The sequence below is a fragment of the Brachypodium distachyon genome, chromosome 1 (genome assembly GCF_000005505.3).
Source record: "Brachypodium distachyon strain Bd21 chromosome 1, Brachypodium_distachyon_v3.0, whole genome shotgun sequence".
In the NCBI taxonomy this organism is placed as follows: Eukaryota; Viridiplantae; Streptophyta; class Magnoliopsida; order Poales; family Poaceae; genus Brachypodium; species Brachypodium distachyon.
Window position 1 is genome coordinate 66,925,530 of NC_016131.3, and position 26,598 is coordinate 66,952,127.

Here is a 26,598-nt window from a genome sequence, read left to right on the forward strand (position 1 = left end):
AACGAAAATACCCGGAAACTGTAACGGAAAAAACTGGGTTAAACAGTGGAATTCAGAGAACCCGGCTTGAACAAAGGAAGTCGAAAAATGCACTCCACTGTTGAAAACACTTTTCGAATGAGCACTATTCGAACTCTCGGAGAAAACCATCGCAAATAAGACATAATTCGGGGAGAAGAAAAACTCTGGAAAATCCCAAACACATTACAGGAGCGGTAAAGCGCAATCGCACCATAGCAACAGCAGAAAAATACAGTGAGGTCTTATTAAGGTTGCAGACAAACAGCAAACCAGAAAAACTCGAGCAGAAGAAGATACTGACACCTAGCACCCACACACAGTCTAGCCTCACCCGATCGGCTGCAAGATAAGCATTATCCAGCAACTGAACCACCAAAGACATCACCTCAAATAAACACAAGCAGGTTTCGCGAGTGGCTCTTGAGATTCATGACCTGCGCTGATCTGTCAGCCAGGTTCCGCATTAGCGCTTTGGCATCAGTACATTGCAACAATATTCGGTCAGATTTATTCAACGGCAGTCTGCGTAATCATGAACATTTTATTTTTATAAATCAAAAGTATTCAAGAACATCATGAACATTTTACTGTTTCACAAGCTGCATCACAAGAGCACATCAATACAATTTCACAAAGGGAGTGACATTTCACAGCAGCAAAGGTCTCAACATATTCAAAAAGGTCACAGCAAGAAGTATTACAAACTGAAAAAATGCAGCCTACTAGCGTCCTTCAAAGCACGAACCAAATCCAGTTTGTACCTGTTGGTCTTCTAATAAGCCCTGTTGGTCTGCACCGATCTCACAGGTGAAGAGCTGTGACAGAATCCGGTATGTAGTTTGCCGATAGAACTTCACATCATCATTCTTCATATCGACACGGACTAAGTACTGCCTTTTGCACTCCAAATGACTGCCCACCACCCTCATATCATTAAAGACTACATAAACAACGTTGTCTTCATGCTTGCTAAGGAAAGGAAGAGAAGGCGCTAGCTTCCGCATGCCATGTAACAAATGAGTCCCATTCTCCCAGATCTTTCCAAGATTGTACATCTTGCCATCCTTCCACTCTGTAAGGTCAGAAGAAAGAGTCCATATATTCATCTCTAATTTGTGCCCAGGCAGGTGCCCAACTTGATCATCCACGCTAACAAACTTGATCTGGCCGCCAACACACCCAATGGAACGAAATTCTTGCACCTGCAGCGTTTGATTCTCAGGGCTGAAGAGATCATAAGTGGGGCAATTATCAGGCAATGCAATATAACGGAACTTCAAATCGTTGTCTTCTTGCAAGTTACACAACTCACAGACCAGCATGCCTTTGGAGAGATCTACCCAGCAGAGAAAGCCCCCAAATGAGAAGCACTTGTCGGCGCAGAAATCAGTGGTGGGCGAACAAGCCTCGGGCGGCAGCACAGCAATTTTACTAACCCAACCTGGACTAGACGACTGCCACAAGAAGAGTTCGGCTTCGGAGCCTTCCTTGAGCCTTTCTTTTTTCGTCAGTTCGGCAAGAACATATCCGGCTCCCTCACCTGCGCCATCGCCATCGAGGGACACAACAACCGCCGTTTCGTACCCGATGGCGGACTGGGACATGTGGTATGGGATTTCTGGAATCGGCGAGAGAGAGTTCTTCCTGGCGTCGTAGATCAGATAACCTCCTTTTCTACCATAGATGTCACTGCCAGGCCGGTATGGACCGGCATACAGGGCAAACAGATGCTTGTCTATGCTCGAGATCCAGGCTGAGTCAACGACCCCGCACAGGGGTGGGACGGATTCCGTCGGCCGGAGTAGACGGATGTAAGATATCTCCGGTGGATCCGCGAAATGCGCATCGGGTTTCAAGCTTTCTAGGTATGCGGTGATCGCTCCTCGCGTCTCTTCAGGACGTGGTGGTCTTCCTTCGCTCATCCAGCCCTTTGGCTGCTGGCTGGCCTCGCTGAATAGCCCCACGTCGTGGGTGAACGGAAGTTCGGGGCGGAGCAAAACCCACGACGGGGCCATGGTTGGTTGAGGAAGGGGAAAGGCAGCCCTGCGATTTGGGGGTCGAGGAATTGGAGATGGCTAGATCTAAAACGGCGGCGCAAGAAGAGACGGCAACTGGCAAAACCTAACGATCCCGGGCGTCTAAGGAAACGACGGGGCCCAAGTGAGATTGGGATTGGGAGGAGCCCGAGTGACGCGGTACAGATGGCCGGCCATCGGGCCGTTCTTTTTTGAAAATACCAAAAAGCCCAGCAGGCTTGGCCCGTTTGCACCAGGCTCGGAGAAAGGTAGTTTTTTTTTTTCGCCGGAGCTTCGTACCGAGGTCCACGGGCTGGACTAGCCCGGCACAGCCCGATTAACATTTTTCTTAAAAAAAATCTAAAATATGGAGGTGAGGAGAGTGGCCCTCAATATTACATATGTGTTGATCACCAGACCACATTAGTCGTTGTGCTAGGCTACACGGAAGTCAGGTTTTGACCCATTAAGGTAGGACCCACAACATTTTTTTACTACTACTTAATTTCGAGTTTGGTACGTCGTTCGTACGTCATTTTTATCCAAATTACATCGATGCCACCGCCTCCGAGATGGCTCTCCCAGGTCCCGACTCCCTCCCCACGAGCCCACGAACGAAAAAACAGGAACAGAAACTCCTCTTCCCGTACACAAAAACTCCTCTCCCCGACCCCTCTTCCCTTGAAACCGCCGCCGCTTCATGGCCTCCTCGCCCTTCGCCTCGGGACGTCGAAGGCGCGACCAGCAGACGGTGCCGCCGCTCCATCGCCGGCTCCTCCTGCTCCGCAACTCTCTCCCGATGCCGTCAAGATCTGCCTCCCTCGCCACCACCGCGAACACCGCCACCCTTGGCCTCGCGACGCCTCCGTCGGTCGTCTGCGCCGCATATCCTCCTAGCGCCGCTCACTAGCTTGCCTAGGGTTGAATCTAAGTGGTGTTTTTCTTCCCTAATTCGGGTCAGAATCCTGTGGTTCTTGTTTTTTTTTCCTTTGCCAATTTTCTCTGCTCGCTTATATGCTTACGCAATCCGCAAATTTGGTGCGTATTTTGGTTGAGGCTTTCTGATGCTTGATTTTCTGCAAAAATGAAATCTCTTCTTTTCCCACAAAGTTCGGATCTTTACAGCTAAACAATCGCTTTCAGCACTTGTAGGTTACATATGTGTTGACCCTCACGTAACAAATCGGGACTAGCCCAGTACAGCCCGATTAACATTTTTCTTAAAAAAAATCTAAAATATGGAGGTGAGGGGAGTCGCCCCTCAATGTTACATATGTGTTGACCACCAGACCACATGAGTCATTGTGCTAGGCTACGCGGAAGTCAGGTTTTGACCCATTAAGGTAGGACCCACAACATTTGCTATAACAATATAAGAGTTCCACAATGTTTAAGGCCGACTTAAGCCATAAGATGGAGCCCACATGTTTGAACTTCTTTTTCCCACCAACCTCGCCTCTTTCCTTCCTGCGAGCCCACATGTCGAGACAGAGTTGGCTACTTTATATGCCAAACTGCGACTTTAACAAAATTTAAATCCCCGTGATTTCAAGAATTTCAAACTTGTTCCAATTTTTTTGAAACTTTTTCTGTAGGTGGGAAACACCATTTTTAACAAACCCTCTGAGTTCGTTTTGACCATCAAACAATTTGTACAAATATCAAAACGTGTTAGTGTAATAAGAAAGAATACCTATCCAATCTCCGGCGAAGACCCCGGACAGCATCGGCCTTTCTTTCCCCAACCAGCAACCGACGCGCGTCCCACCCGAGTCCCGCGCCCGGTCAAACCGCGTGAGCCCCTCTCTGCCTTCGAATTGGGAGGAACCCAAGTGACGCGGACACAGATGGCCATTGGGCCAGTCTTTTTTTAAAAGACAAAAAAGCCCAGCAGGCTTGACCCGTTTGCACCGGGCCCGGAGATAGCTTGTTTCTTACGTATTTTTTTCGCCGAAGCTTCATACCGAGGTCCACGGGCTGGACTAGCCCGGTACGACCCGATTAACATTTTTATAAAAAAATCTAAAATATAGGGGTGAGTAGAGTCGAACCTGAGACCTCCACCTCAATTGGTATCAGAGCCGTTAGGTTCTGAGGAGTCGCCATGTTTGCCGACGGCGAACGCACTAGCCCGGCGGTGGCCATGGGTGGCGACGCGCGCTCCGTTACTCCGCCATGAACACGGCCGCGTCCCCAGAGCCGTGGGCGGAGCAAGGCGCGCCGTGGAGGCAACTAAATCGTCATCCACGAGCGCACGCTGCAGGAGCGCCTCGTCCCGAGCGGCGCCATTGTCTGGCCGATGCTCACCCCCACCAACTACGTCGAGTGGTCCTTGGTCATGCAGATGAACATGGAGGCGAGCTACATGTTGGACGTCATGGAGGGGCATCCGGCGAGCGTCCACGACGACAAGCTGGCGCACGCCGTGATCCTCCGCGTCGTGCCGCCAGAGATGGTCAACACGCCGGTGATCAAGAGGACGGCCAAGGAGGCATGGGATATGGTCTCCACCATGCGCCTCAGCGTCGAACGCATCCAGGAGGCTACGGCCCAGCGCCTCCGGACTGCATTCGAGAAGATCGAATTCCACGACGGCGAGATGCTGGAGGCATTCGGCATGCGCATCACCACGCTCGTCAACAACCTGCGCACCCTTGGGGACACTGTTGAAGAGGTAAAAATTCTGCAGAAATTCCTCCGGTGTGTGCCTTCGCAGTACATGCAGATCGCCATGTCGATCGAGACTCTCTTGGACCTGAAGACGCTCTCGGTTGAGGATCTCATCGGTCGCCTGCGCTCTGCTGAGGAAAGCTACCTCAGTGGGCGCATGGATGGCGCCGGGGGGCCGCAGCTACTGCTCACGGAGGAGCAGTGGAACGCGCGGCAGAAGGAGCGCACGCAAGGCCAAAGCTCCGGCGGCAACGGCAATCGCCGCCGTGGCAAGCAGCAGGATCGCAGGCGCGGCAACGACAACCGCGGCGCCCGCGACAGCAAAAACCAAGACGGTGGCGCGCCAGATGCCGCGCAAGGCGGCGAGCGCAACATGTCGACTGTCAAATGCTACAACTGCAACAAATATGCCGGCCACTACTCCAAGCACTGTCCCGAGCCTCGTCGCGAGCGCAAGGAGAAGGTGAACCTGGCACGTGCAGATGGGGACGACTCCGAGCCGCCGCTTCTTCTCGCCACGGTGTGCGCGCCTACCACGACAGCGACCTGCGACCGCGTCGAGCAGGTGCATCTCCGAAGAGAGATCCCAGGCCAAGGCGCTGAAGACTGGCGAGAGCTGCGGCACCGCCTGGTACCTTGACACGGGTGCCAGCAACCACATGACCGGGCGGCGTGACATCTTCTCTGAGCTAGACACAGGCACGTACGGCACTATGAAGCTCGGTGACGGCTCCGAGGTGCAAATCGAACGGAGAGGCACGATTCTCTTCCAATGCCGGAATGGCGAGCACCTAACCTTGTCGCAGGTTTACTACATCCCGCGACTACGCAGCAACATCGTCAGTCTTGGCCAGAGGGACGAGGTTGTGCGGCACGGCTTCCTCAGTCTACGTGACCCTGCCGGCCGGCTCCTAGCTCGTGTACAAAGGAACAAGGGGCGCTTGTACGTGCTGCACCTGTCGCTGGCCAGGCCGGCGTGCTTGATGGCTAGCGGCAACGACCCGGCATGGCTATGGCATGGTCGCTATGGCCACCTGAACTTCCGCTCGCTGCGGGAGCTCGAACGCTCTGACATGGCAACGAGCATTCCCCTTGTCGAGCTGGTGCACCAGGTGTGTGATGGCTGTGCGCTTGGAAAGCAACATCGCCTTCCATTCCCGCAGGCGACGACGTACCGCGCCGACGAACTTCTGGAGTTGGTGCACACGGACTTGTGCGGGCCAGTCACGCCAGCTACTGCAGGAGGGAATCGTTACTTCCTCCTGGTGGTGGACGATCACTCACAGTACATGTGGCTGGAGGTGATCAAGACCAAGGCAGAGGCTTTCGCCCGCTTCAAGAAGATTCAGGCACGAGCAGAAGCTGAATCGGGGCGGTGTCTTCTTGCGTTCAGGTCAGACCGAGGCGGCGAGTTCAACTCGATCGCTTTCCGCCAGTACTGTGATGATGGAGGCATCAAGCACTGCACGACGGCGCCGTACACGCCTCAGCAAAATGGCGTCGTGGAGAGGCGCAATCAGACTACCGTGGAGATGGCTCGGTGCTTGCTGAAAAGCATGGGCATGGGGAGAGGCGGTGCGCACGGCTGTGTACCTCCTCAACTGGGCTCCAACGCGTAGCGTTGACGGCATGACTCCCTACGAGGCATGGCATGGGCGCAAACCTGCCACGCACCACCTGCGCACGTGTAACATCCCAAAATTTCAAATCCTTTCATATGCATTGCATTCATGAGCATCATGCCACAATTGCATATTTGAATTCAAATTTGAATCTCAAAAGGCTTTAAAAGATTTTATTTCAGTTTAAACCCTAGGGTTTTCACCCATTTGAGCTTTGGATCTTCAAACCAATAGGGTTTATTTATAAAAGGGGTTTATTGCATAAATAAGCTATCCCATAATTTTTGGATAATTATTTGGAGTTGAAAAACTATTTTATTTAAATAGTTATATAGCCCTAAAGGCATTTATAGGGAAAATGTATTTTTAGATATTTTATTTTGAGGGGTGTCGTCGCACGGTGCTCCGACACCGGGGGCATGCGGCCACGGCCCCCTTTTAGGTTCGGTAGGGGCGTCTGGGCATAGCCCCGGCGATCACCGGCACGGCCGATGGGGCCCTGTGGGACCGGCGAGATGGAGTGATAGTGGTGCGCGCTAACCCAAGAACAAACACACGCATGTTTTTTACCCAGGTTCGGGCCACCCGGAGGTGTAAAACCCTACGTCCTGCTTCTCTGAGCTGGTATTAGTTTGGAATTGAGTGTTTACAAATTGCCAGGCAAGTTCCCGGGCTTCCTCTCGGTGTCTAGGTACTCCTTACCACGCTCTGCCAATGCTGGAAGCTATGAGCCGGTCGAACCCAGCCCCCAATGTCTCCTGTAGCCAACTAATCTTCTGCCTAGCCCTTGAAAACGTCCCCCCCTGACCGTTGGCATGGGTCCTCCTTTCATACACAAGGGGATGCCATAGGTGCCACGGTGCATGGGTTACAAGTGTCCAGCGGAGAGGCACACAACTCCCCCCAGTGAGCTGGTGGCGTGCCTGGGTGCCACCTCCGCTGCTAAGGGCCTAAAACCCTAGGGTAAGATTGGACAACCACTGTTCCTTTGATCGAACGGGTAACTACCCGTCGGTCGGCTCATTTACTGAGCCGTGCGCCTTACTCCTTGCCTTGGTGGGACCGCGCGTCCCACGCCCGTCACACGCCCGCGTGGCGCTGTCCACAGGCACGCGCCCAGGAACCCCCAGTCCCAGCAAGTCGACCCCGGGAAGCACCCGGGCCCAACGCACCCGGGATCCCCCTCCCGGGAAGCAGCTTCCCCGGAGGTGCCCAGGCGGGAACATTCCCCGAAGCCCCGCTAGCCCCTTCCGGGCTGCTAGATTGCCGGGGAGCTCATAGACGCTCCCCGGGATGAGACCTTCCCAGGAACTCGGGAACGGGGCCCACGCGTCGCGCAGCGGTGGAACCCCGGGTGCCACTGGTGCGACAAGGGGAAACTAGTCCCAAAAGTTGAATCATGATAAAACATGATTTTACAAATTTTTCTGGAATTTATTTGTACCAATTTGGAGTTCAAAATCAAAAGATATCAAAGAAATGAGAAAAAGGAACAAAAGAAAAGGCTAAAAGAAAAAAAAAGGGAAAACCGGACCGGCCCGGCCAAATGGGCCGAACCGGCCCAGCTTCACCTGCGCCCGAACCGGACCGAGCCGGCCCAGCTCCGCTCGCGCGCGCAGCCGCAGCCACTGACAGGTGGGGCCCAGCTGTCAGGCGCTTCTTCCCCGGAAGGAAAGCCGCCCGCGCCGCCCGCCAAATCCGCGCCGGACACCACGCCGCCGCCATCTCCGGAATCCGCTAATCCCGACGTTCCCGAAGCAAGCCGAGCGTACCCCTATAAAGCCCCGCCCCTCCTCTCTTCTTTCCCTCTGCTCGTCCCCTCTCGCACGCGCCCACGCCGCCGAATTCCCTCGCCGGAGCAAGGAGCCCGGCGCCGCCGTTTTCGCTTCGGGCCGACCTCGCCGGTGAGTCTCTTCGCCCGAGCCTTGAAATTTCTGGACCGCATCGACCTCGCGCCCGTTTTGACGCGCGCTGTTTTGATCTTGGTGCACCCTAGCAGCCGGAGTAGCGCCGCCCGACCTCGCCGGAGCCCGCGCCCACGCCGCCGAGACCCTCCGTCGTCCCAGGCGTGGCCTCGGACCTCGTCTCGCCGTGCCGACCGCGTCACGGCCTTCACCTCGTCGCGCCGCCCTCGCCGGAGCTTTCCCCGAGCCGCCAGCTCCGCCGGAACGCCGGCCGCCGCCCCGCCCATGCCGCGCCGCCGCCGGACTGCGTCGGCGGAACCCTAGGGTTTCCCGGACGTGAGCGCGAGCCCTCACAGCCGTCGGATCTTGGCCAACGGCCAAGATTAGAACATATTAATTCTTTAAATCTAATTGGTACCGACGAATGAGAAGCCGCCACGTGTCTCGGATTAAAATTAAAAGGTTAAATCCCGGTTTAATTAAATGGCACTTTTGCAGAAAAGCCCCTGTAAGTTCGAATGCTTATAACTTTTAAACCCTTTGGCCAAATTTGACAATTTTTACCTATTTGGAAAGCTCTCAATCGGTAGAATCTTTTGGCACTGTTTAAATTGAAATTTGAATTCTTGAATCACAGTCAATTTATAGAATATGGTTTAATGCCATTTAATTAATAACTAATTATTTAGAAGTCCTTTTTAATCGAAACCAGTGCCCAAAAATTTGTTTTATTATCCTCTGTCAATTGGGATAGAGAAATAAATATTTTGATTTAAATTAATGGGCTGAGTTCAACAAAACCTTGTTTTAGGGTTTAAACCCTAGTTTTTGTTTTTTCTTTTTAAACCTGATGCATTAATTTTAATTACCAATGCTTAGGATCAATGATCACCCAAATAAAATAAACCAAATCATGTCACATGTTTTGCATTGCATCATGGCATATATTTACTTTTGATTGTATTACGTGTTTATATATGCATTGTTTGTATTTGATTAGTTTTCTCGGAGAGCGAACTTTGTGATTGTGAAGAGTGCGTGAATACCAACTGTTATCAAGGCAAGTTCACTTTGACCATCATCCTATTATTTTATTATGCATTAAATTTTATTAGTTACATTGTTAGGATTATTATTGTATCTATGCTAGCTATGACCTCTGCTAGTAGTATATGATACCCTTGCGATGTCCTCGCCATCAATTGCCATCGTAGTAGCAAAATGCTATGCTATGATAATAAACGAGGGTGGTATTATACAATGTGATACTATTGAATTACAATATGGTTTTCCTAGTGTATGGCAAAACAAGTAATTCAATGAACCGTCCTGGGTGGACTGCTTTGAGAATTGGAGATGTATGTGACGTCAGGTCCATTTCTATGGGTCCATTTTTATGAGTAGCGCCATTTCTATGGTAGCGCCTGCATCGCAAATGAGGAATGCCACCCGGGGTAACCAGAGACTGGACTAGTTTCCTGTTTAGTAGCTTCCAGTACAACCACATGGTATTATGGCTCTGTCAGGATGGATGTAAGAAATATGAACCCGGATCCGAGCTGACATCGGTATGTAGCAGTGTAGGTGGGGGCGCGTCCCTCAGGTGGTCTGGGGGATTATGTTCTGAAAATTCCTGTAGTCGATGCCGTTGCTACTCTACCCTGAGGACAACAAGGGATTAACACGTCGATTTCTTGTGAGGAATGTGTACAACTTCTCGAGAGTGTCAAACTAAGTAGTTAGCCATGTCCCCGGTTACGGACAATTATGAGCAACTAGATATTGGGGTTGTAAGAAAGGTCTCACTCATTCCAATTTCCTAATAAAATGAATGGATTGAACTGGGTAGGAGCATTGATGTATCTACTTAATGTGCCTAGGTTAATAGGAGCATGGGTGTTTCTACCCCGTGTCCAATAGAATTTAAAACTATTTATTTAAGAATGATAGGATTGAACTATGATGCTTTTATGCAAACAGCCAAACTCCACATAGCCAAATTATGCATGTACTTGGTAGGTCTTTTATAACTCTGACGAGCTTGCCAATACATTCAAATGTATTGACCACGTTCCAGTCGCACCGCGTCACGGTGGTGTCCGGGTTCTGTCTTGAGCGAGCCCTCACCAACCGTGAAGCCACCGGGAGGGTGGCCGAATGGAGGATGGAGCTGTCGGAGTTCGACCTCCGCTTCGCCACCTCCAAAAGCATTAAGAGCATGGCCCTGGCGGACTTCATCGCGGAGTGGACGTCCACGGGCGTAGAAGAAAGCGAGCCGGAGACCAGCCTTCCCGGCAAGTTGGACGAGGGCCACTGGGTCCCCTCCAGCAATCGAAGGAACCCCTGCAGCAGCGGGGGTCCATACCGCTGATACAACGGCATGCGTTGGCAGGGAGATTCCCCCCTGGGCGGCAGAAATCGCCCGCTGTTTGAAGGGGGAGGCTCTCCCGGAGGATGACGTCGCCGCGGAGCGTGTAGCGCGGCAAGCCAAGATGTACACTGTGGTAGATGGTAACATCTACCGCAGGAGTGCGAATGGTGTCAAACTCATCTGCGTGCCGCAGGAAGAAGGGTGCGCACTGTTGGAGGACATACATCGAGGCACATGTTCACACCATGTGGCCTCCCAGGCTCTAGCCGGCAAGGCGTTCCGGCATGGCTTCTATGGGCCGACGCAGAGCGGCTGGTGAGGACGTGCGAGGCGTGCCAGTTCCACTCGAAGAGGAGCAACCAACCAGCGCAGGCCCTGCATGTCATCCCGTCCTCATGGCTGTTCGCGGTCTGGGGACTGGACATCGTCGGCAAGCTACCAAGGGCGGTTGGCGGTTACGAGTATTTCTTCGTGGCCACCGACAAGTTCTCCAAATGGGTGGAGGTGGAACCAGTGCGGAAGGTGACTGCCCAGGCGGCCATCAAGTTCTTCAAGGGCATTGTGTGCAGGTTTGGTGTTCCCAACAGCATCATCACCGATCACGGCACGCAATTCACGAGCGCAGCATTTCAAGCCTACTGCGAAGACATGGGCACTAAGCTGCGCTTCGCGTCCGTCGCTCACTCGAGGAGCAACGGACAGGCGGAGGGAGCCAACGCAGAGGTTCTGCGGGGGCTCAAGATGAGAACCTTTGACAAGCTCAAAGGCCACGGGAAGCACTGGATCGAAGAACTCCAGCCCGTGCTGTGGTCCATCCGGACCACACCTAGTCGGGCAACGGGCGAAACTCCTTTCGCCCTTGTCTACGGGGCAGAAGCGGTGCTGCCCCTCGAGCTCAAGTACGGATCTCCCCGAGTACGCGCGTACGGCGACACCAGCCAACACGAGCAAAGGGTCGATGATCTAAACTTCATCGAAGAGCTTCGATGCCGGGCTGCTGTGCGAGCCGCGCGCTACCAGCAGGGACTCCGTCGTTATCACGACAGACGAGTCCATGCCCGAGGGCTCGAGAACGGAGACCTTGTCCTGCGCCGGATACAAGGAACGAAGGCCGGGAACAAGTTGACTCCGAAATGGGAGGGGCCCTTCCGGATAGTGCAGGTGACTAGGCCGAGGGCTATCCGCCTGGAAACCGAAGATGATTTGCCGGTGCCCAATAGCTGGAATATTGAGCACTTGCGCAGGTTCTACCCATGAAGCGGCGGAGCCCGACCCTCAGGTGATGCCTCCGATGCATACCTCTCGAACTAGTGTAACCGGGCAGCCCCCGTGTGTAAACCGCTAGTTAATCGTGAATAAAGATAAGTGTTTCGCCCCTGAGCTTTCAGTTTGCCTTGTTTATTCGCGTGTTTTTTCTTCTGTTTCCTGCTTTAAGTGCACAAAGGTGCCTTTCCGTACTTGGTTATGAGCAGGGGGCTGTTGTGGCCTCGAAACGTAAACCCGTTGTCGCATCGCTCCGGCACGGGACATGCCGTTGGCGGGCTTCCCGCAACGTGCATCACTGGCCGAGCAGTTGCTAACCCCCCACCAGCGGCTAGCACCGCACAGTCGCTGCGCCTGGGAAAGGAAATGCTCACATCCAAGTTTGGCATCGACCCCTTTGTGCCCGGGGGCTGGGAAGCAGGAGGGATTTATCTGATTTACCTGTGTTGCTTGTTTTCGTGAGTTTCGAAATTTTTTGCAGCACCTCGGGCCTGGTAAGAGTCTAACCTGCAGGAAAGGGTGGAATCTTGTACACTGTGGTGCCCGTGAGCTGCCCACGGGTCGCACCATACACCGGTGCCTTGTGGTGCGGGAGGACCGCAACACAAGGGGCTCACCGCACTCCGAGGCTTCTGAGTTGACAGGTTGCCGCCACGTGTGCCGCGGTCGCCTGGTAAACCTGGCGGCGGAAACTGCGCCGCGTTCGAGGGAAGAGCGCCACGGTGCTGTGCGGGTCCGTCGCGCGCGGTCGCGAACCCCCCTCCCGCGCCTATAAAAGGCGCGCCCCAACCATGGAACGGCTCAGAGCGAAGCCGAGTTCGGGGCCGTTAAGGCAGGTGGTGCCACGAAGGCACGGAGGCGGTGCTTCCCGCCGGCGCCTAGCTCGGGCGGGTGCGCTGCCATCGCACCCCTGCTGCATCACCCCATCGAGCCCGCCCCGAGGGACGCCACAGAGGCACGATGGGAGTGCATGCCATCGGCGTCCTATGCCGACGGTTGCACTGCCGTTGTGCCCCTGCCGCGCCCCCTCAAGGGGGCGGCTTCTGGGCGAGGGTCGCCGCAGAGGCACTGTTGCACTGCCCTTGTCGCCCCCCTCCATAGGACACCTCCGCAAGGAGCAGGGGCTGCCGCGGAGACTCTATAGTAGTGCATGCCATCCGTGCCTTGTGCCGACGGGTGCACTATCATAGAGACCCGGCCACATTCCCTTTGAGAGAGCCTTTTCGGGCGCGGGTCGTTGCGAGAACGCTGTGATGGCGCCGGTGCCGGTGCTCGTCGCCCGTTCCGGCCCATCACCGCGTCCCTGCCGTGGCCCTCGAGCAGTTTAGCTCCCGGGCAACCAGGGCCATCACATCCCTTGGGACGAGTTCCCCCAGAAAAAACCCAGGTCTCCCCAGTTGTGGGGGCTGTCGCTATGAGGCTATAACTTCCTCGCCACCCGTGCCCGCCGTTCGGGGTGGGGCGAAGCCGGCGGCGAGGACGTTATAGCCGTCTCGCGGCTGCTCCTGGGGCGGAGTCCTTCTAAGCCAGGGTTCCTCCCTAAAAGCCAGGGCCAGTCCCTGAAGGCGAGGGTTGCCGCGTGAGCGGGTGGTAGCATCGTCGGCGGCGGTTGCCGCTGGCGGCGATCCTGCCCCCGCGCTCCTGTCGCATCCCTCAGAGATCGTCTCCCTTGAACAGGTACCCAAGGTGGTTTCCTACCAAGGCAGTGCCCCGTCTGCACTCTACCACCGAGCGTCACGAAGCATTGGACCGAACGGAAAAGCTAAGTGTCTGAACATGAACACTGAATTTGCTAAGAGCTGAACGAAACTGAGCTCTGTCCCGCTGGGTGCGGCCCCAGATCCCGCGCGTAGCCGGAGTGTTAAAAGGGACGCTTGCGGGGGGAGTGCGCTCCCCGTGTGGCTTCGCGGGTCCGTCCCGGAGGGGCACGGCTTGGAGTAGTTACCCCACAAGTGCAGATGCTCCCCGCTACCGCTTGGCCCCAGGTCGGCACCACGGGTCCGTCCCGGGTCCCTGGTCTGGTCAAGGGTGAGGCGCGCGCGAGTCCCCCGCAACACAAGGCAAAATACGCAAGGGTTAAAAGGGGCCACCCCGCTAGACAACATCGAAAACAACGAACTTGTCAAAGAAAAGTTTGCTTAACTAAGAATTAACACTGCTTTGCCGAGTGTGGTCCCGGAACCGGCGCGCGGCCGGGGTGTCAGGAGGACGCTTGCGGGGGGAGTGCGCTCCCCGTGTGGCTGCCGGGTCCGTCCCGGGAGGACACGGCTTGGAGTTGTTACCCCGCAAGCGGAGTGGCTCGCCGCCTACCGCTTGGCCCCAGGTCGGCATTGCGGGTCCGTCCCGGGTCCCTGGTCTGGTCAAGGATGGAGCGCGCGAGTCCCCGGCAACACAAGGCGTATCCTTGGGGTTCGACCCTGCCGGCACCCCCGTCGGCCGGCCTCGGACCCGCTCCGGGGTCGTTCGGGCAATCTCAGGAGAGATGCCCGATGTCGCCACAATTGAAGCAGGCGCCGGCGGCGCGGCGCTCCTCGTGGCGCTGCTCCCGCCGCCGCTTGATCCCTTGTAGGACGTGACAACTCTGCGCGTCGTGGGTGGAGTTGTTGTGGATAGGACAGCGGGACGCGTCGCCCTGCTTCCCGCCAGATTCTCCCCCCGGCGAGGCCTTCTTCGTGGGCCTCGCGGCAGGAGGCCCCGAGTCCGCAGCGAGGACTTGCTTCCCGCTGCGCTTACGGGAACCCTTCTTCTGCGAGCCCTCACCCGGGCTCGCGGCAGCCTGGGCTGCCAGCTCGGGCGCTAGGCGCCCCTCCTCGGCCATGGCGCACTTGTGCGCCAAGGCGTACAAGTCCTGCGTCGTCCGGATCCGATGCGTGCTTAGCTTCTCACGCATCTTGGGATTGCGGACGTTGATGGCGAAGGTGTTTATGATGGCGGCGGCCTCCACCTCCGGGATAGAATATGAGAGATTGGAGAAGCGGTTGACGAAGGCCCGCAACGTCTCTCCCGGTTTTTGCACGATGGTGTGCAGCTCCGCCATGGTTCCTGGGCGCTTATAGCCGCCCTGGAACGCGTTCACGAACTGCTCGCGCAGGTCTGCCCAGGTGGCGACGGATCCGGCGGGCAGGTTGAGCAACCAGGTTCGCGCTGATCCCTTCAGGACCATCGGGAACCAGTTCGCCCTGACCTTGTCGTCGGCGCCGATGGCATGCATGCCCAGCGTATAGGTCAGGAGAAAATCTTTGGGGTTAGCGGTCCCGTCGTACGTACTGAGCGCAGGTGCTCGGAACTTACGGGGCCACACCACCCGCCGCAACTCGCGCGCGAACGCAGTGCAGCCGTCTTCTGGGCACAGGGGAGCATCTTCTTGCTCCAGTGGGTGCCGGCGCTCCAAGCGCCGGCGCAGATCCTCCTGTTGTCAGGCATTCAAGATGCCACGTGCATCGCCCCCTGGGACGGTGGGCGATGAATTCGAGGACCCCTCCGGGCTCCCGTCTACTAGGCCCCGCTGAGGAGGGGGCGGGTTCTCCCCCTGTCGTGAGGCGGACGGCGCGCCTTCGCGCTCTGAGTTCGGCCCGTGGCCGGAGCCTACTGGGGCGCCCTCGCCTTGCGGCTGTTGGGCGGCCAGGGCGAGAAGCGCCTCCAACTCCTCGCCGCACGTCTCGTGCGCCGGCATGCCCTGCTGCGGCTCGTACCGCACCATGACGCGCGCGGCGACGATGGCTTCAGCCGGGGTTCGCACGGGGGGCAACCGGTTTCCTGAACGGCTGCTTCCCGCCCTGGCCCCGGACGCCTCCGGGCGTGCAGGGTGCGAACCTCCAGGGGTCGCTCGGGACGCGGCGTGCTCCGGGTGCCGCTGCCGCGGGGCATCCTCGGGTCGCGTCTCCACCCGTTGGCTGGCCCGGGCGACGCCATGCGTGCTCGCCCGACTGCCCCCAGCGCTGGGGGCAGCCGGTCCCCTCGGCCGATTGTCGGTCGACGGTCGGGGAGGCGGTGGAGGCAGCTGCGTTTGCTGCACCCTCGAGGGCTCGGGATTCTCTTGAGCTCCCGATTCGGGTCGCACGTCATGCGACCGCGTGTGCGCCGCTGGGGCCTCACGCGGGTCTATGCGTGAATCACCAGCCCGCTTGGAGGGCATGGTGACAAGGCTCGTCGACGAAGAAGAGTGAAGCCGATGCCGATGGGAACTTCCGCTGCCGGCGATCTCCGGCGCCGTCCACCCCCGCGCCCCCTACCTGGCGCGCCCGATGTCGTCGCTCGGTGCTCCGACACCGGGGGCGTGCAGCCACGTCCCCCTTTCAGGTTCGGTAGGGGCGTCTGGGGTGGAGACCAGATGATCGCCGGCACGGCCGACGAGGCCCTACTGGGCCGGCGAGGCAAAGTGCTAGGGGTACGCGCTAGTCCAAGAACAGACGTACGCACGATTTTTACCCAGGTTCGGGCCACCCGGAGGTGTAAAACCCTACGTCCTGCCTGTCTGAGCTGATATTGATTACGGATCAAATGTTTACAGGTTGCCGGGCAAGCTCCCGGGCTTTCCCTCAGTGGCTAGGCACTCCTTACCGCTCTCTGCTGGCTGCCTGCTGGAGCCACTAAGCATCTATCGAGCGAGCTTCGTCCGAACCAATTAACTGACCAACTGACTAACGTGTCAACCCTCTTTTTCTTCTCCGTTGGCATGGGTCCTCCTTTTATACGCAAGGGGATGCCACATGTGCCACGGTGCATGGGCTACAAGTGTCCAACGGGGAGGCATGCAACTCTTCCTGGTGAGTTGGTGGCATGCATGGGTGCCACCTCCGCTGCTAGGGGCCTAAGACCCTAGGGTAGGATTGGACAACCACTGTTCCTTCGACCCGACGGGTAATTACCCGTCGGTCGGCTCGTTTACTGAGCCGCGCGCCTTACTCCTTGCCTTGGTGGGACCGCGCGTTCCGCGCCCGCCACGCGCCCGTGTGGCGCTGTCCAGTGGGCCCCACGACCCGAGGCGGGGGCACGCGTCCGGGAGCCTCCAGTCCCCGCAAGTCGGCCCGGGAAGCACCCGGGCCCAGCGCGCCCGGGAACCTCCTCCCGGGAAGCAGCTTCCCGGGAGGTGCCTAATCGGGAATAATCCTGGAAGCCCCGTAGCCCATTTCGGGCTGGTAGCTTGCCGCGAAGCTCGTTGGCGCTCCCCGGGATGAGACCTTCCCGGGAACCCGGGGGAGGGGGCCACGCGTCGCGCAGCGGTGGTACCCCGGGTGCCACTGATGCGACAGTTCCGCATCGGCCAGGGCCGTCGGCCAGTAAAATCCATGCCGGAACGCCTTACCGGCTAGAGCCCGGGAGGCCCCATGGTGTGAACATGCATCTCGATGTATGTCTTCCACAGTGCGCACCCTTCTTCCCAGGACACGCAGATGAGTTTGACACCGTTCGCACGCCTGCGGTAGACGTTACCATCTACCACAGTGTACATCTTAGCTTGCCGCGCTACACGCTCCGCGGCGACGTCATCTTCCGGGAGAGCCTCCCCTTTCAAATAGCGGGCGATTTCTTCCGTCGAGGGGGGAATCTCCCTGCCAACGCATGCCGCCATATCAGCGGCAGGGACCCCTGCTGCTGCAGGGGTTCCTTCGGTTGCCGGAGGGGCGTCCCCGGCAGCCGGCTGGGGGGCAACTGAAGGAGCCACTTGCTTCTGATAGAACACCCTCACCTGAGGCTTCCGGCGCTCTGCTGCCATCTTGGCTAGCTCGTCAGTAGCGAAGTTAGCCTTCCGCTTGATGTGCTCGAAGCGCAAACCTTTGAACTTTCGCTCTAGCTTGCGAACCTCCTCCACGTACGACGCCATTCGAGGGCAGTCGTAGTCCTTGTTCACCTGGTTGATCACGAGCTGGGAATCGCCGCGAACAACCAGGCGCTTAATGTCGAGGGCGACCGCTGCCCGCAACCCGGCAAGCAGGCCTTCGTACTCCGCCGTGTTGTTGGTGGAGTTGGCGAAGTCGAGTTGAATAGCGAACCTCAACTGGTCCACTGTTCGTGACTCGATGACGACCCCAGCGCCTGCTCCCTGAAGACTGAACGCACCGTCGAAGTAGAGGACCCAGTGGTCCTCGTCCAGCTTGCCGGGCAGGCTGGTCTCCGGTTCACTTTCTTCTACGCCCGTGGACGTCCATTCCGCGACGAAGTCCGCCAGGGCCGCGCTCTTAATGCTTTTGGAGTTGGCGAAGTGGAGGTCGAACTCCGACAGCTCCATTCTCCATTCGGCCACCCTCCCGGTGGCTTTACAGTTGGTGAGGGCCCACTCAAGGCAGAACCCGAACACCACCATGACGCGGTGCGCCTGGAAGTAGTGGCGCAGCTTGCGGGACGCAAGGAGAATCCCCAGAAGGAGCTTCTGTACTTGCGGGTACCTTGTCCGCCCGTTGCACAGCACCGTACTAATGAAGTACACCAGGTCCTGCACCAACCGCTTCCGCGGTGCCGAGGTTGCCGACTCGGGGGTGGTCCTCGGGTCCTCGGCGGTTGCCGGGGGCCGCTCAGCCCCCTGCCCCACAGCCCCAGTCCTCGGGACGTATTCCTCCCTCTCAGCAACCAGCACCGAGCTGACCACCGGGTCAGTCGCCGCTAGGTAGAGTAGCAGCGGCTCGCCCAGCTTGGGGGCGACGAGGATGGGCGGCGACTTGAGGTACTGCTTGAGTTCCTGGAACGCCGCCTCGGCCTCGGGAGTCCAATCGACTGGGCCCTTCTTCTTCATTACCCTGAAGAAAGGCAAGGCACGCTCGCCCAGCCTGGAGATGAAACGCCCCAGCGTGGCAACACAGCCGTTGAGGCGTTGGACATCTTTCACCTTGCGGGGGGCCTCCATCTTCTCAATCGCTTCTATCTTGGTCGGGTTGGCCTGTATCCCCCTGTGTGAAACCAAGAAACCTAGAAGCTACCCGGAATTGACACCGAAGGTGCACTTATCGGGGTTCAGCTTGAGCTTGATCCTGTGGAGGTTGTCGAACGTCTCCCGCAGGTCATCAATCAACGAGTCCCCACACTTTGATTTGATGACGATGTCGTCCATGTAGGCCTCCGCGTTGCGGCCTAGCTGGGGCCCCAAACATTCGCGCAAGGCGCGCTGGAATGTGGAGCCCGCATTCTTCAACCCGAAAGGCATGCATGTATAACAATAACAACCAACCGGGGTGATAAATGCTGTCTTTTCCTCATCCTCGACCGCCATCTTGATTTCGTGGTAGCCGGAGAAAGCATCCAGAAAACTCAGCAAGTCACAACCAGCGGTAGAATCAACTATTTGATCGATACGGGGTACAGGGAAGGGATCCTTGGGGCATGCACGATTAAGATCAGTAAAATCTACACACATGCGAAACTTATTCCCTACTTTAGGCACTACTACAGGGTTAGCCAGCCAAGTGGGGTACAGAACTTCCCTGATTGCCCCGGCAGCCTTAAGCTTGTCCACCTCTTGCTTGATGAAATCTTTTCGCTCTTGTGCTTGCCGCCGAATCTTCTGCTTGACGGGGTGCGCATGTGGGCGCACCGCGAGCCAATGCTCAATCACCTCCCTGGGGACTCCGGGAAGATCCGACGGTTCCCAAGCGAACACGTCGGCGTTATCCCAAAGGAAGGAGATGAGGGCGCTTTCCTATTCGGCGGTAAGGTTTGCACCGACGGTTTGGAGGGGCAGCTTCTTCACCTTGAACCCAACTGTTAGTTGGGTTCACCCAGCACGGCTGTTGGGTTCAGGGGTAATACCCTTCGTCGTCTCGCCGATCATTAGCAACATCACGGTGACCAAGGTGCTGGTGGACAACGGAGCGGGGCTTAACCTCCTGTCCGCCAGGCTAGTGGAAAAACTCCAGTTGCCGATGGAGCAGCTGAAACCCACCAACCCGTTCCGGGGGGTGAACCACGGGGTTGTGCGCCCGCTGGGACGCATCATGCTGCCGGTCACCTTCGGGTCCCGGGAAGCGTTCAGGACCGAACACATAGTGTTCGACGTGGCGCATACCCCGTTGCCCTACAACGAGATCCTTGGTCGGCCCGCACTGATCAAGTTCATGGCAGCCACGCATTGCGCCTATGGCGTGATGAAGATGCCGTCCGTCTATGGAGTCCTCTCCATCAGGTGCGACCTCAAGGACGTGGCCTGGTGCGTTGGCGAAGTCGTCCGGGCTGCTGCCACAGCTGACGCCGGCGACGAGGATGCTGCCGGAGACGACAGCTTGCCGGGCGATGCCCCGGCAATGAAGAAGGCCCGCGCTACCCCGCAAGAGCTTGCCGGGGAGGCGCAGGCTCAAGTTCGCACCCCGGCAAGGGGCAGAAGCTCCGGGAGGAGGCCGCCAAGGTGAAGAAGCTGCCCCTCCAAGCCAGCGACAGGGAGCGCGTCCCTCAGAAACAGTTTTCCTTGAACAGGTACCCGAGGTGGGTCCCTACCAAGGCAGTGCTCCAGGTGCACTCTTCCGCCAAGTGTCATGAGGCATTGGACTGAACAGAAAAGCAAAGTGCCTGAACACGAACGCGGAATTCGCTAAGAACTGAACGAAACTGAGCGTTGTCTCGTTGGGTGTGGCCCCAGGTCCTGTGCGTAGCCGGAGTGTTAAAAGGATGCTTGCGGGGGGAGTGCGCTCCTCGTGTGGCTTCGCGGGTCCGTCCCGGAAGGGCACGGCTTGGAGTAGTTACCCCGCAACTGGAATGGCTCCCCGCTACCGCTTGGCCCCAAGTCGGCACCGCGGGTCCGTCCCGGGTCCCTGGTCTGGTCAAGGGTGAGGCGCGCGAGTCCCCTGCAACACAAGGCAAAATGCGGAAATGCTAAAAGGGCCACCCCACTAGACAGCACCGGGAACAATGGACATGTCGAAAAACTTAATTGACTAAGAGTCGAACGATTACATGGGCGAATCTGAAGTATAATTGCTCAAACGGCGCTAAGCGCCACACTTGCAGGGAAAGCAAACAAAAGAAGATACATCGATGAGCAACAAGCACGGCTGGGGGTTGCGGCAACTAGTCACCGCCGTCTTCGGCCGGGGGGTCGGCGGGGAGATCGGAGAAGAAGGGGATCAGCGTCGTGACATCTGTCCCATCCACTTCCGCTGCCTGCAGCTCAAACTTGGGCAGCAGGTCGCGCAGCGCTTGGGCGATCTTCAGCAGCTTCTCCGTCTCGATCTGCCGCTGCCCGATCAGCGTGCCGTGATGGAGTCGAGCGTCGTGCGCGGCCTTTTTAGCCTTGCGGACATTGCCTTCCGTCGCCGCGAGCTCCGCGGTCTTCACCGCGATCTCGTTGCCGGCCTTGGCAAGCTCCTCCCGGACGGCGGCAAGCTCGGTCTCAAGCCTGGCCGCTCTGTCCTTGGCGGAGCCAAGCTCGGTCTCATGCCAAGGCGCCGCTCCCACCGCGTCTTCGGTGGCCTTGACTTGCACCTCCAGCATGACGCAAAGGCCTTGGATTTCGCCGCGGTAGTTGGTGATCAGGACACTCTTCTCGTCCAGCCGGATCTGGGCAGCAGCGACCACCTCGGCATGTTACTTCCTGGTCGCCTCGAGGGTGGCCGCCATTGAGTTGAGCCTCCCCTGGAGCTCCATGCGCTAGGCCTCCAGCTGCCGGTGGAGCTCGGCCTCCGGGACCACCGGCTCCCAGACGTCCTCCAGGGCTTGCCGGGCCAGTCGCGCCTCCTCCTCGACGAAGCGCGTCTCCTCGTGCAGCCGGGACAATTCTCACCGTTCTCTCTCCACAGCCTCCCACACTCGCCGAGCTGGTTCTTGGCGGCAGCGTGGTGCTCCCTCACCTCATTGAAGGAGGTGACGAAGGCCTGTTGCTGGTCCCTAACGGCGTCCAGGAACCGGTGCCCCTGCTCGAAGATGCTCGGATCCCAGGTGAGGGGGTTCCAAGCAACCCCGGCGAGGGTGCCGAGGTCGGTACTGGGGAGAGCAGCCGAGGACGACGAAGCCCCCGCTGCCGATGTGGGGCTGTGCGCGGGATCGCCAGCCTGCTCCCGGGGGTCTTGCTGTCCTTCCCCGGCAACTTCACCTGCGCTTGCGCCCAGGGACCCCGGGACTAGGGAAGCCTCCTTGCTCCCGGCGGGGGCTGTCCCCTGCTGGGCAGCAGGTGAGCCCGCGCCAGTCGCGTCCACAGCTGCGGACGCGTCGCCGGGCGCCGTCACAGCGGCGGCGGTGTCCACCGCGGCCACTGTCTCCGCCACGGCGGGGCTTGACGTGAGAGCCGGTTCTGGCTCCACCTCCGCCCCCGCGGCTTCGGCGACCGGGTCAAGATCGACCACGGTCGCGCCCGTTCCAGATGTAGGCGCACTTGTGCCTACAATGATGAGGAGCATGAGAATCGGCGAGTAACGGGGCTATCAAAAACGGACAAAGGAGACCTGGATGGTTACCTTGCACGGCTGTCAGGCTTGCGGGGGGAGCCTCTCCTGCCTCGCCTGCACCGGCGAGAGCGTCCAAGAGGCTTGCCGCGGGCGAGCTGCCGCTCACTGCGAAAAGAGGTACGTTCATGAGTTTGGCTAAAAAAAATCGTAGCTGCGGAGAAGTAACGAAGACATACCGGTTGCCGGCCCTGCCTCCGTGGGGGCTGGGCCGTCAGGGGGCGTGATCGCAGCGCTACCAACCCCTGCGGCGGTGGGGTCGGCGGCGCCGCTCGCTTCGGCGCACGCCCTCTTGCTTGGTGTGCCGGGCGGGGAATCGCTCCTTGCCCTCTTGCTGGCACCCGCCGGTGAGTTGGACTTCGGGGGGTTACGCCAGAGCGCGAAGCCCTGGAAGACTCCCCAAGTAGGTGGCGCCGTAGGCGCCCGCGGGGTCGACGTGACCCGGAGAGCCCCGGGTGTCAACGGTGATGCCGCCGCCGTGCCGAGAGCCCCCACCGACGGCATCACCCCCACGAACGCCTTGCAGAGGAACTGGAAGGTGGCGAGGAGGAATAGCGACGTGGGGTGGAGCTGCGCCACCCGCAGCTGGTAGGACTCCATCAGTACGTGGAGGAATAGTGAGAAGGGCGGCACCAGGCCGCAGAGGAGGAAGCGCGCGAACACCCGGAAGTCGTTGTCCTGGTGCTCGACGCCCGCCGGGAAGATCAGCGTCTCACCGTGCTCGTTGAAGTTGGAGGCGACGGCGTGGCGGAGTTTCCGCAGCGCCTCGCCGTTGTAGCCGGGGTGGAAGAAGGCGACCGCGGCCCGCATCTCCCGCCTCTTCTGGTCCTTGGCGGCAGCCACTTTGGTTGCCGCCTCGCTCTTGCTGGCCGCGGCTTTCTTTGAGACCTGGACCTCCTTCCCCTTTCTGGTGGTGGGGGGCGCCATGGAAAGTGAGGGCGAAAGCTAGCAGGAGCGCAGGGATACGAGATGCGGAAGGGGATGAAGACGAAGGCTATGGGGGCAGAGCGTTCTTCCCCTTTTGGCAACAGTAATAGCTTTATAACGCCCGGCCGGTTCCGTACCCTACGGGTGCGCGGGGATAACTCCTAATCATTAGGAGTAATGCGCGGAGTGGCTTTAACTTCCTTATTTAGGGGGGGAGTTAGGGCGGAAATCACGCGCCCGCTACTCCGTTTGTAACGGCACCGTACACGGGGCAGCGTAGGGACGCAGGCCCGCGGCAAATCAGGGCCCACACGTCAGTTGAGGGCGTAGCCTGGCAACCGACCAGGGGGAAGACTCTTCCGGGAACAGGTGATGCCGGCCCACGCCCGGGGGCTACTGTCGCACGAGTGGCACCCGGGGTACCACCGCTGCGCGACGCGTGGGCCCTGTCCCTGAGTTCCTGGGGAAGTTCCATCCCGGGCAGCGGCTACGAGCAGCCCGGCAAGCTACCAGCCCGGAAGGGCTAGCGGGGCTTCAGGGAATATTCCTGCCCGGGCACCTCCCGGGAAGCCGCTTCCCGGGGGGAGGTTCCTGGGTGCGTTGGGCCCGGGCGCTTCCCGGGGAGCGCCTTGCTGGGACAGGGGGTTCCCGGGCACATGCCCCCGCCTTAAGCATGGGCCCCAGTTGGCAGATCAACAGCGCCATGCGCCCGCGTGGCATTATTTATACAGAAAATCGATTATTCACTCGGGAAGGCAATAGACACAATCTAGTATAACAAACCAAGATACATTATTTAAAAAACTCACCAGAAGGATGCCTAATAACATTGTGGACTACTCCATACCTAAAACTAAAAAACATCTAATATAAGGGCACTAGCAGTGAGAAACACTAAGAGATTGAAAAAAGCTTATCAGTCCAGTCCAATGTTATTTGGACAGAACCCGAAGAAGCTACTGCCCCATCTACCATTACAACACAAGCAAAAAGCTCCAGGTGTTAGAAGATGCATACCACTGCCACCTCGCCCCCCCATTTGATGCAGCTAACCAAAAACCAGAGCACAAATCCTATGAGCTACCTTTTTTTTCAAAAAAAAGAGAGGTTTTCCCTCTCCGGTTTCCATTAGAGAAACCAAAGTGTCTACAAATTCACAGGCTCGAGCCTGTCAGCTGAACCGAGCAAAGGTTTCAGCCAAACTTTTAACAGCAATAAGAAAGAGAAAATCTACTACTCCTGAGAGCTCAGAACAGAATCAAAAGCAGACAGGCACAGCATTCCCTCCCTTTTGCAAACAGCACCATCAAACTGGAAAAAGACATCGTCAGCATCTTCATCAGCATTGAACAAACTGCAGCCGCGCAGAGTTTCAATCAGCCTTCAATTCTTCACTGAACTGGGTTCCAGCCTCTCGCAGCCTCCCTATCAGGCTACCTAACAGCAGCCAAAACATAGCAGCACAACGACACTCCACACTTAGCTTCTCGATTTGTGAATCTAATCCAAAACAAGCACTCAACCAACGGAACACAGAACATTGCGAACAACCATGGGGCTCCCGCTCCCCACCATAGAACAAACAAATCAACGCGCCAGGGGCTCAAAACCGCACCATAGCCAGCATCAACGAGCACACGGACACTACGAGAAAGCTGAACACTAAGAATCTCAAGCGAACGGCAGACATGGATGATGGAAGAAGACAAGGACTCACCTGAGCGCGATAATCCGGCCGGGGAACCAAATACGCACAGAGCTGCAGAAGTGGGGAGGGGGAGGAATCTCGCTGGAGAAAACGAAGGGTGGAAGAAGAATGGCGAGAAGCAAAATCTCCTTTCCCCTTTCTCCACCGAGCTACTCCGTACGGGAGAAGCTGGAAATGGAAGAGACAGGCCATGGCCCCACCAGCACAGCTCGTCCGACGTAACAAAAGGGACACAAAAGACGCCTGATCTAGCCATCTATTTTTATTATATATTAAAAGCAATATGAGAGGTATCGAGAGGAGGCCACGTTGATTCACGTCACATCAATTATTTTGGACGTTGGATCTGGGATCTAAGGGTCATAGAAATTTGTTTTAGTTACGTGCGTTCCTTGCGAGCTGAGGATCGATTAGGTTGGGAATTCCGGTGCCGTGCGGACGAGTGGCCGGGTCGTTCGCGCGTTCTCGCGTGCACGGGGCCTCGGCACGCTAAGGCCTTACGCGTCGTTTTGATGAGACACATGGTTCCGCATCGAAGCCGTGCACGTCTGACGTCTAAACGAGGACGTGGACTAATTAGGATGTACTCATTGTCAAATCGATGCGCGAGTGCACCACCATGCATGCGAGTAAGATTCGTTAAAGTTTTTTCTGCAGCACCGATCCACAGATATGCTGTACGTACGTGACGTGCTATGTCCGTGTTAGGCATGCATGCACAATTATCGTCAAGTGATCCATTTTTGGGATAATTAAATGTCTGTTAAATATGTCATGCTATTTGGAGATTTTGGCGCTGTTGAAACCATAGTGATTTCAATTGTTCTATTTCATCGATCATGTTTCACTACATGAAATTAATTACTCCCTCTGATCCATAATAAGTGGGAGATTTATTACTAAATTATACTACTCCCTAGAGAGAGAGAGAGAGAGATGACTAGATATTTACTCCAGGGTGGCGTGATTTGGATTTATACCACCCAGGATTTGGAGAGAAAAGAAGAGAAGTTGTGCGAGAGCGGGAAAAGAAAAGGAGAGACGAAGGGACACTAGATTACATAAATGATACCTGAGAAATGCCTCTTGCGACGGTGTGCATCCGCACTCTAAATCTCTAAATCGTCTCAATGTGTTGGGCACTGAGATTGGTCATGGTTTTTATTTCAAAATGTATTAGTCCTATAAATCATGCAGCACTGCTCGTAGTATGTCCAATATGCTAACTAAGTCAAATATTTATTTGTCTGGCGTTAGACGATATATATGCTACGACATGATATCATGAGAATATTAAGTAGTAGGAATATATTTGATGGGCTAAAATAAAATTTTAAAGTGGTTTAAGACCTATATAGACCCAATATGTTATAATTACTGATGATTAAGTTAATATTTTGTTTCTGTGATGCCAACCGTAATATACTATGTTACGTGAAATATGTGTTACGACGTTTCAACTTTAATAATTCATTTTTTTCTTCACATGTCATGAAAATATTAAATAGTGAAGTAGCATGTATCTATATGTATTTTGTAAGAATAAAAAAATTATTCGTATTTAATGCAATCGTAGCACGTGGGGCGGCTCTCTCTTGGTCTCTCTCCCCACCCTGTGTTGCCCCCCTCCTCTCCCTCTCTCTCATAGCCCGTGGCATCGGCTTGTTGGACGGGATGAGGACAGACATACCCCGCTGTGACGGCGGGTGGCATGTCCAGATTCTGTCTATCAAGGG

General features: G+C 56.8%; 2 protein-coding genes across 4 annotated transcripts; both read right to left on the reverse strand.

The window, feature by feature from the left end:
* Nucleotides 1–56: 56 nt before the first annotated feature.
* On the reverse strand, nt 57–25,084 carry LOC100846065. 3 transcript variants are annotated; one of them, XM_014897821.2, is made up of 2 exons: nt 741–3,943; nt 57–543 (listed from the first exon to the last, which is right to left on the reverse strand). In XM_014897821.2, exon 1 carries the CDS (start codon nt 2,034–2,036, stop codon nt 744–746), a length of 1,293 nt encoding a protein of 430 aa, XP_014753307.1. In that variant the 5' UTR covers nt 2,037–3,943; the 3' UTR covers nt 57–543; nt 741–743. The 3 variants fall into 3 exon arrangements, 2 of the variants coding, with proteins under 2 accessions (XP_014753307.1, XP_024313268.1); XM_024457500.1 differs by lacking the exon at nt 57–543 and adding an exon at nt 24,872–25,084 and having other exon boundaries at nt 585–1,223; XR_001405605.2 differs by lacking the exons at nt 57–543; nt 741–3,943 and adding exons at nt 23,894–24,591; nt 24,872–25,076.
* LOC112269949 lies at nt 20,700–22,765 on the reverse strand. Its single transcript, XM_024457501.1, has 2 exons — nt 22,240–22,765; nt 20,700–22,163 (listed from the first exon to the last, which is right to left on the reverse strand). The coding sequence occupies exons 1-2, from the start codon at nt 22,355–22,357 to the stop codon at nt 21,319–21,321; spliced, it is 963 nt and encodes a 320-aa protein (XP_024313269.1). The 5' UTR covers nt 22,358–22,765; the 3' UTR covers nt 20,700–21,318.
* Nucleotides 25,085–26,598: the final 1,514 nt, after the last annotated feature.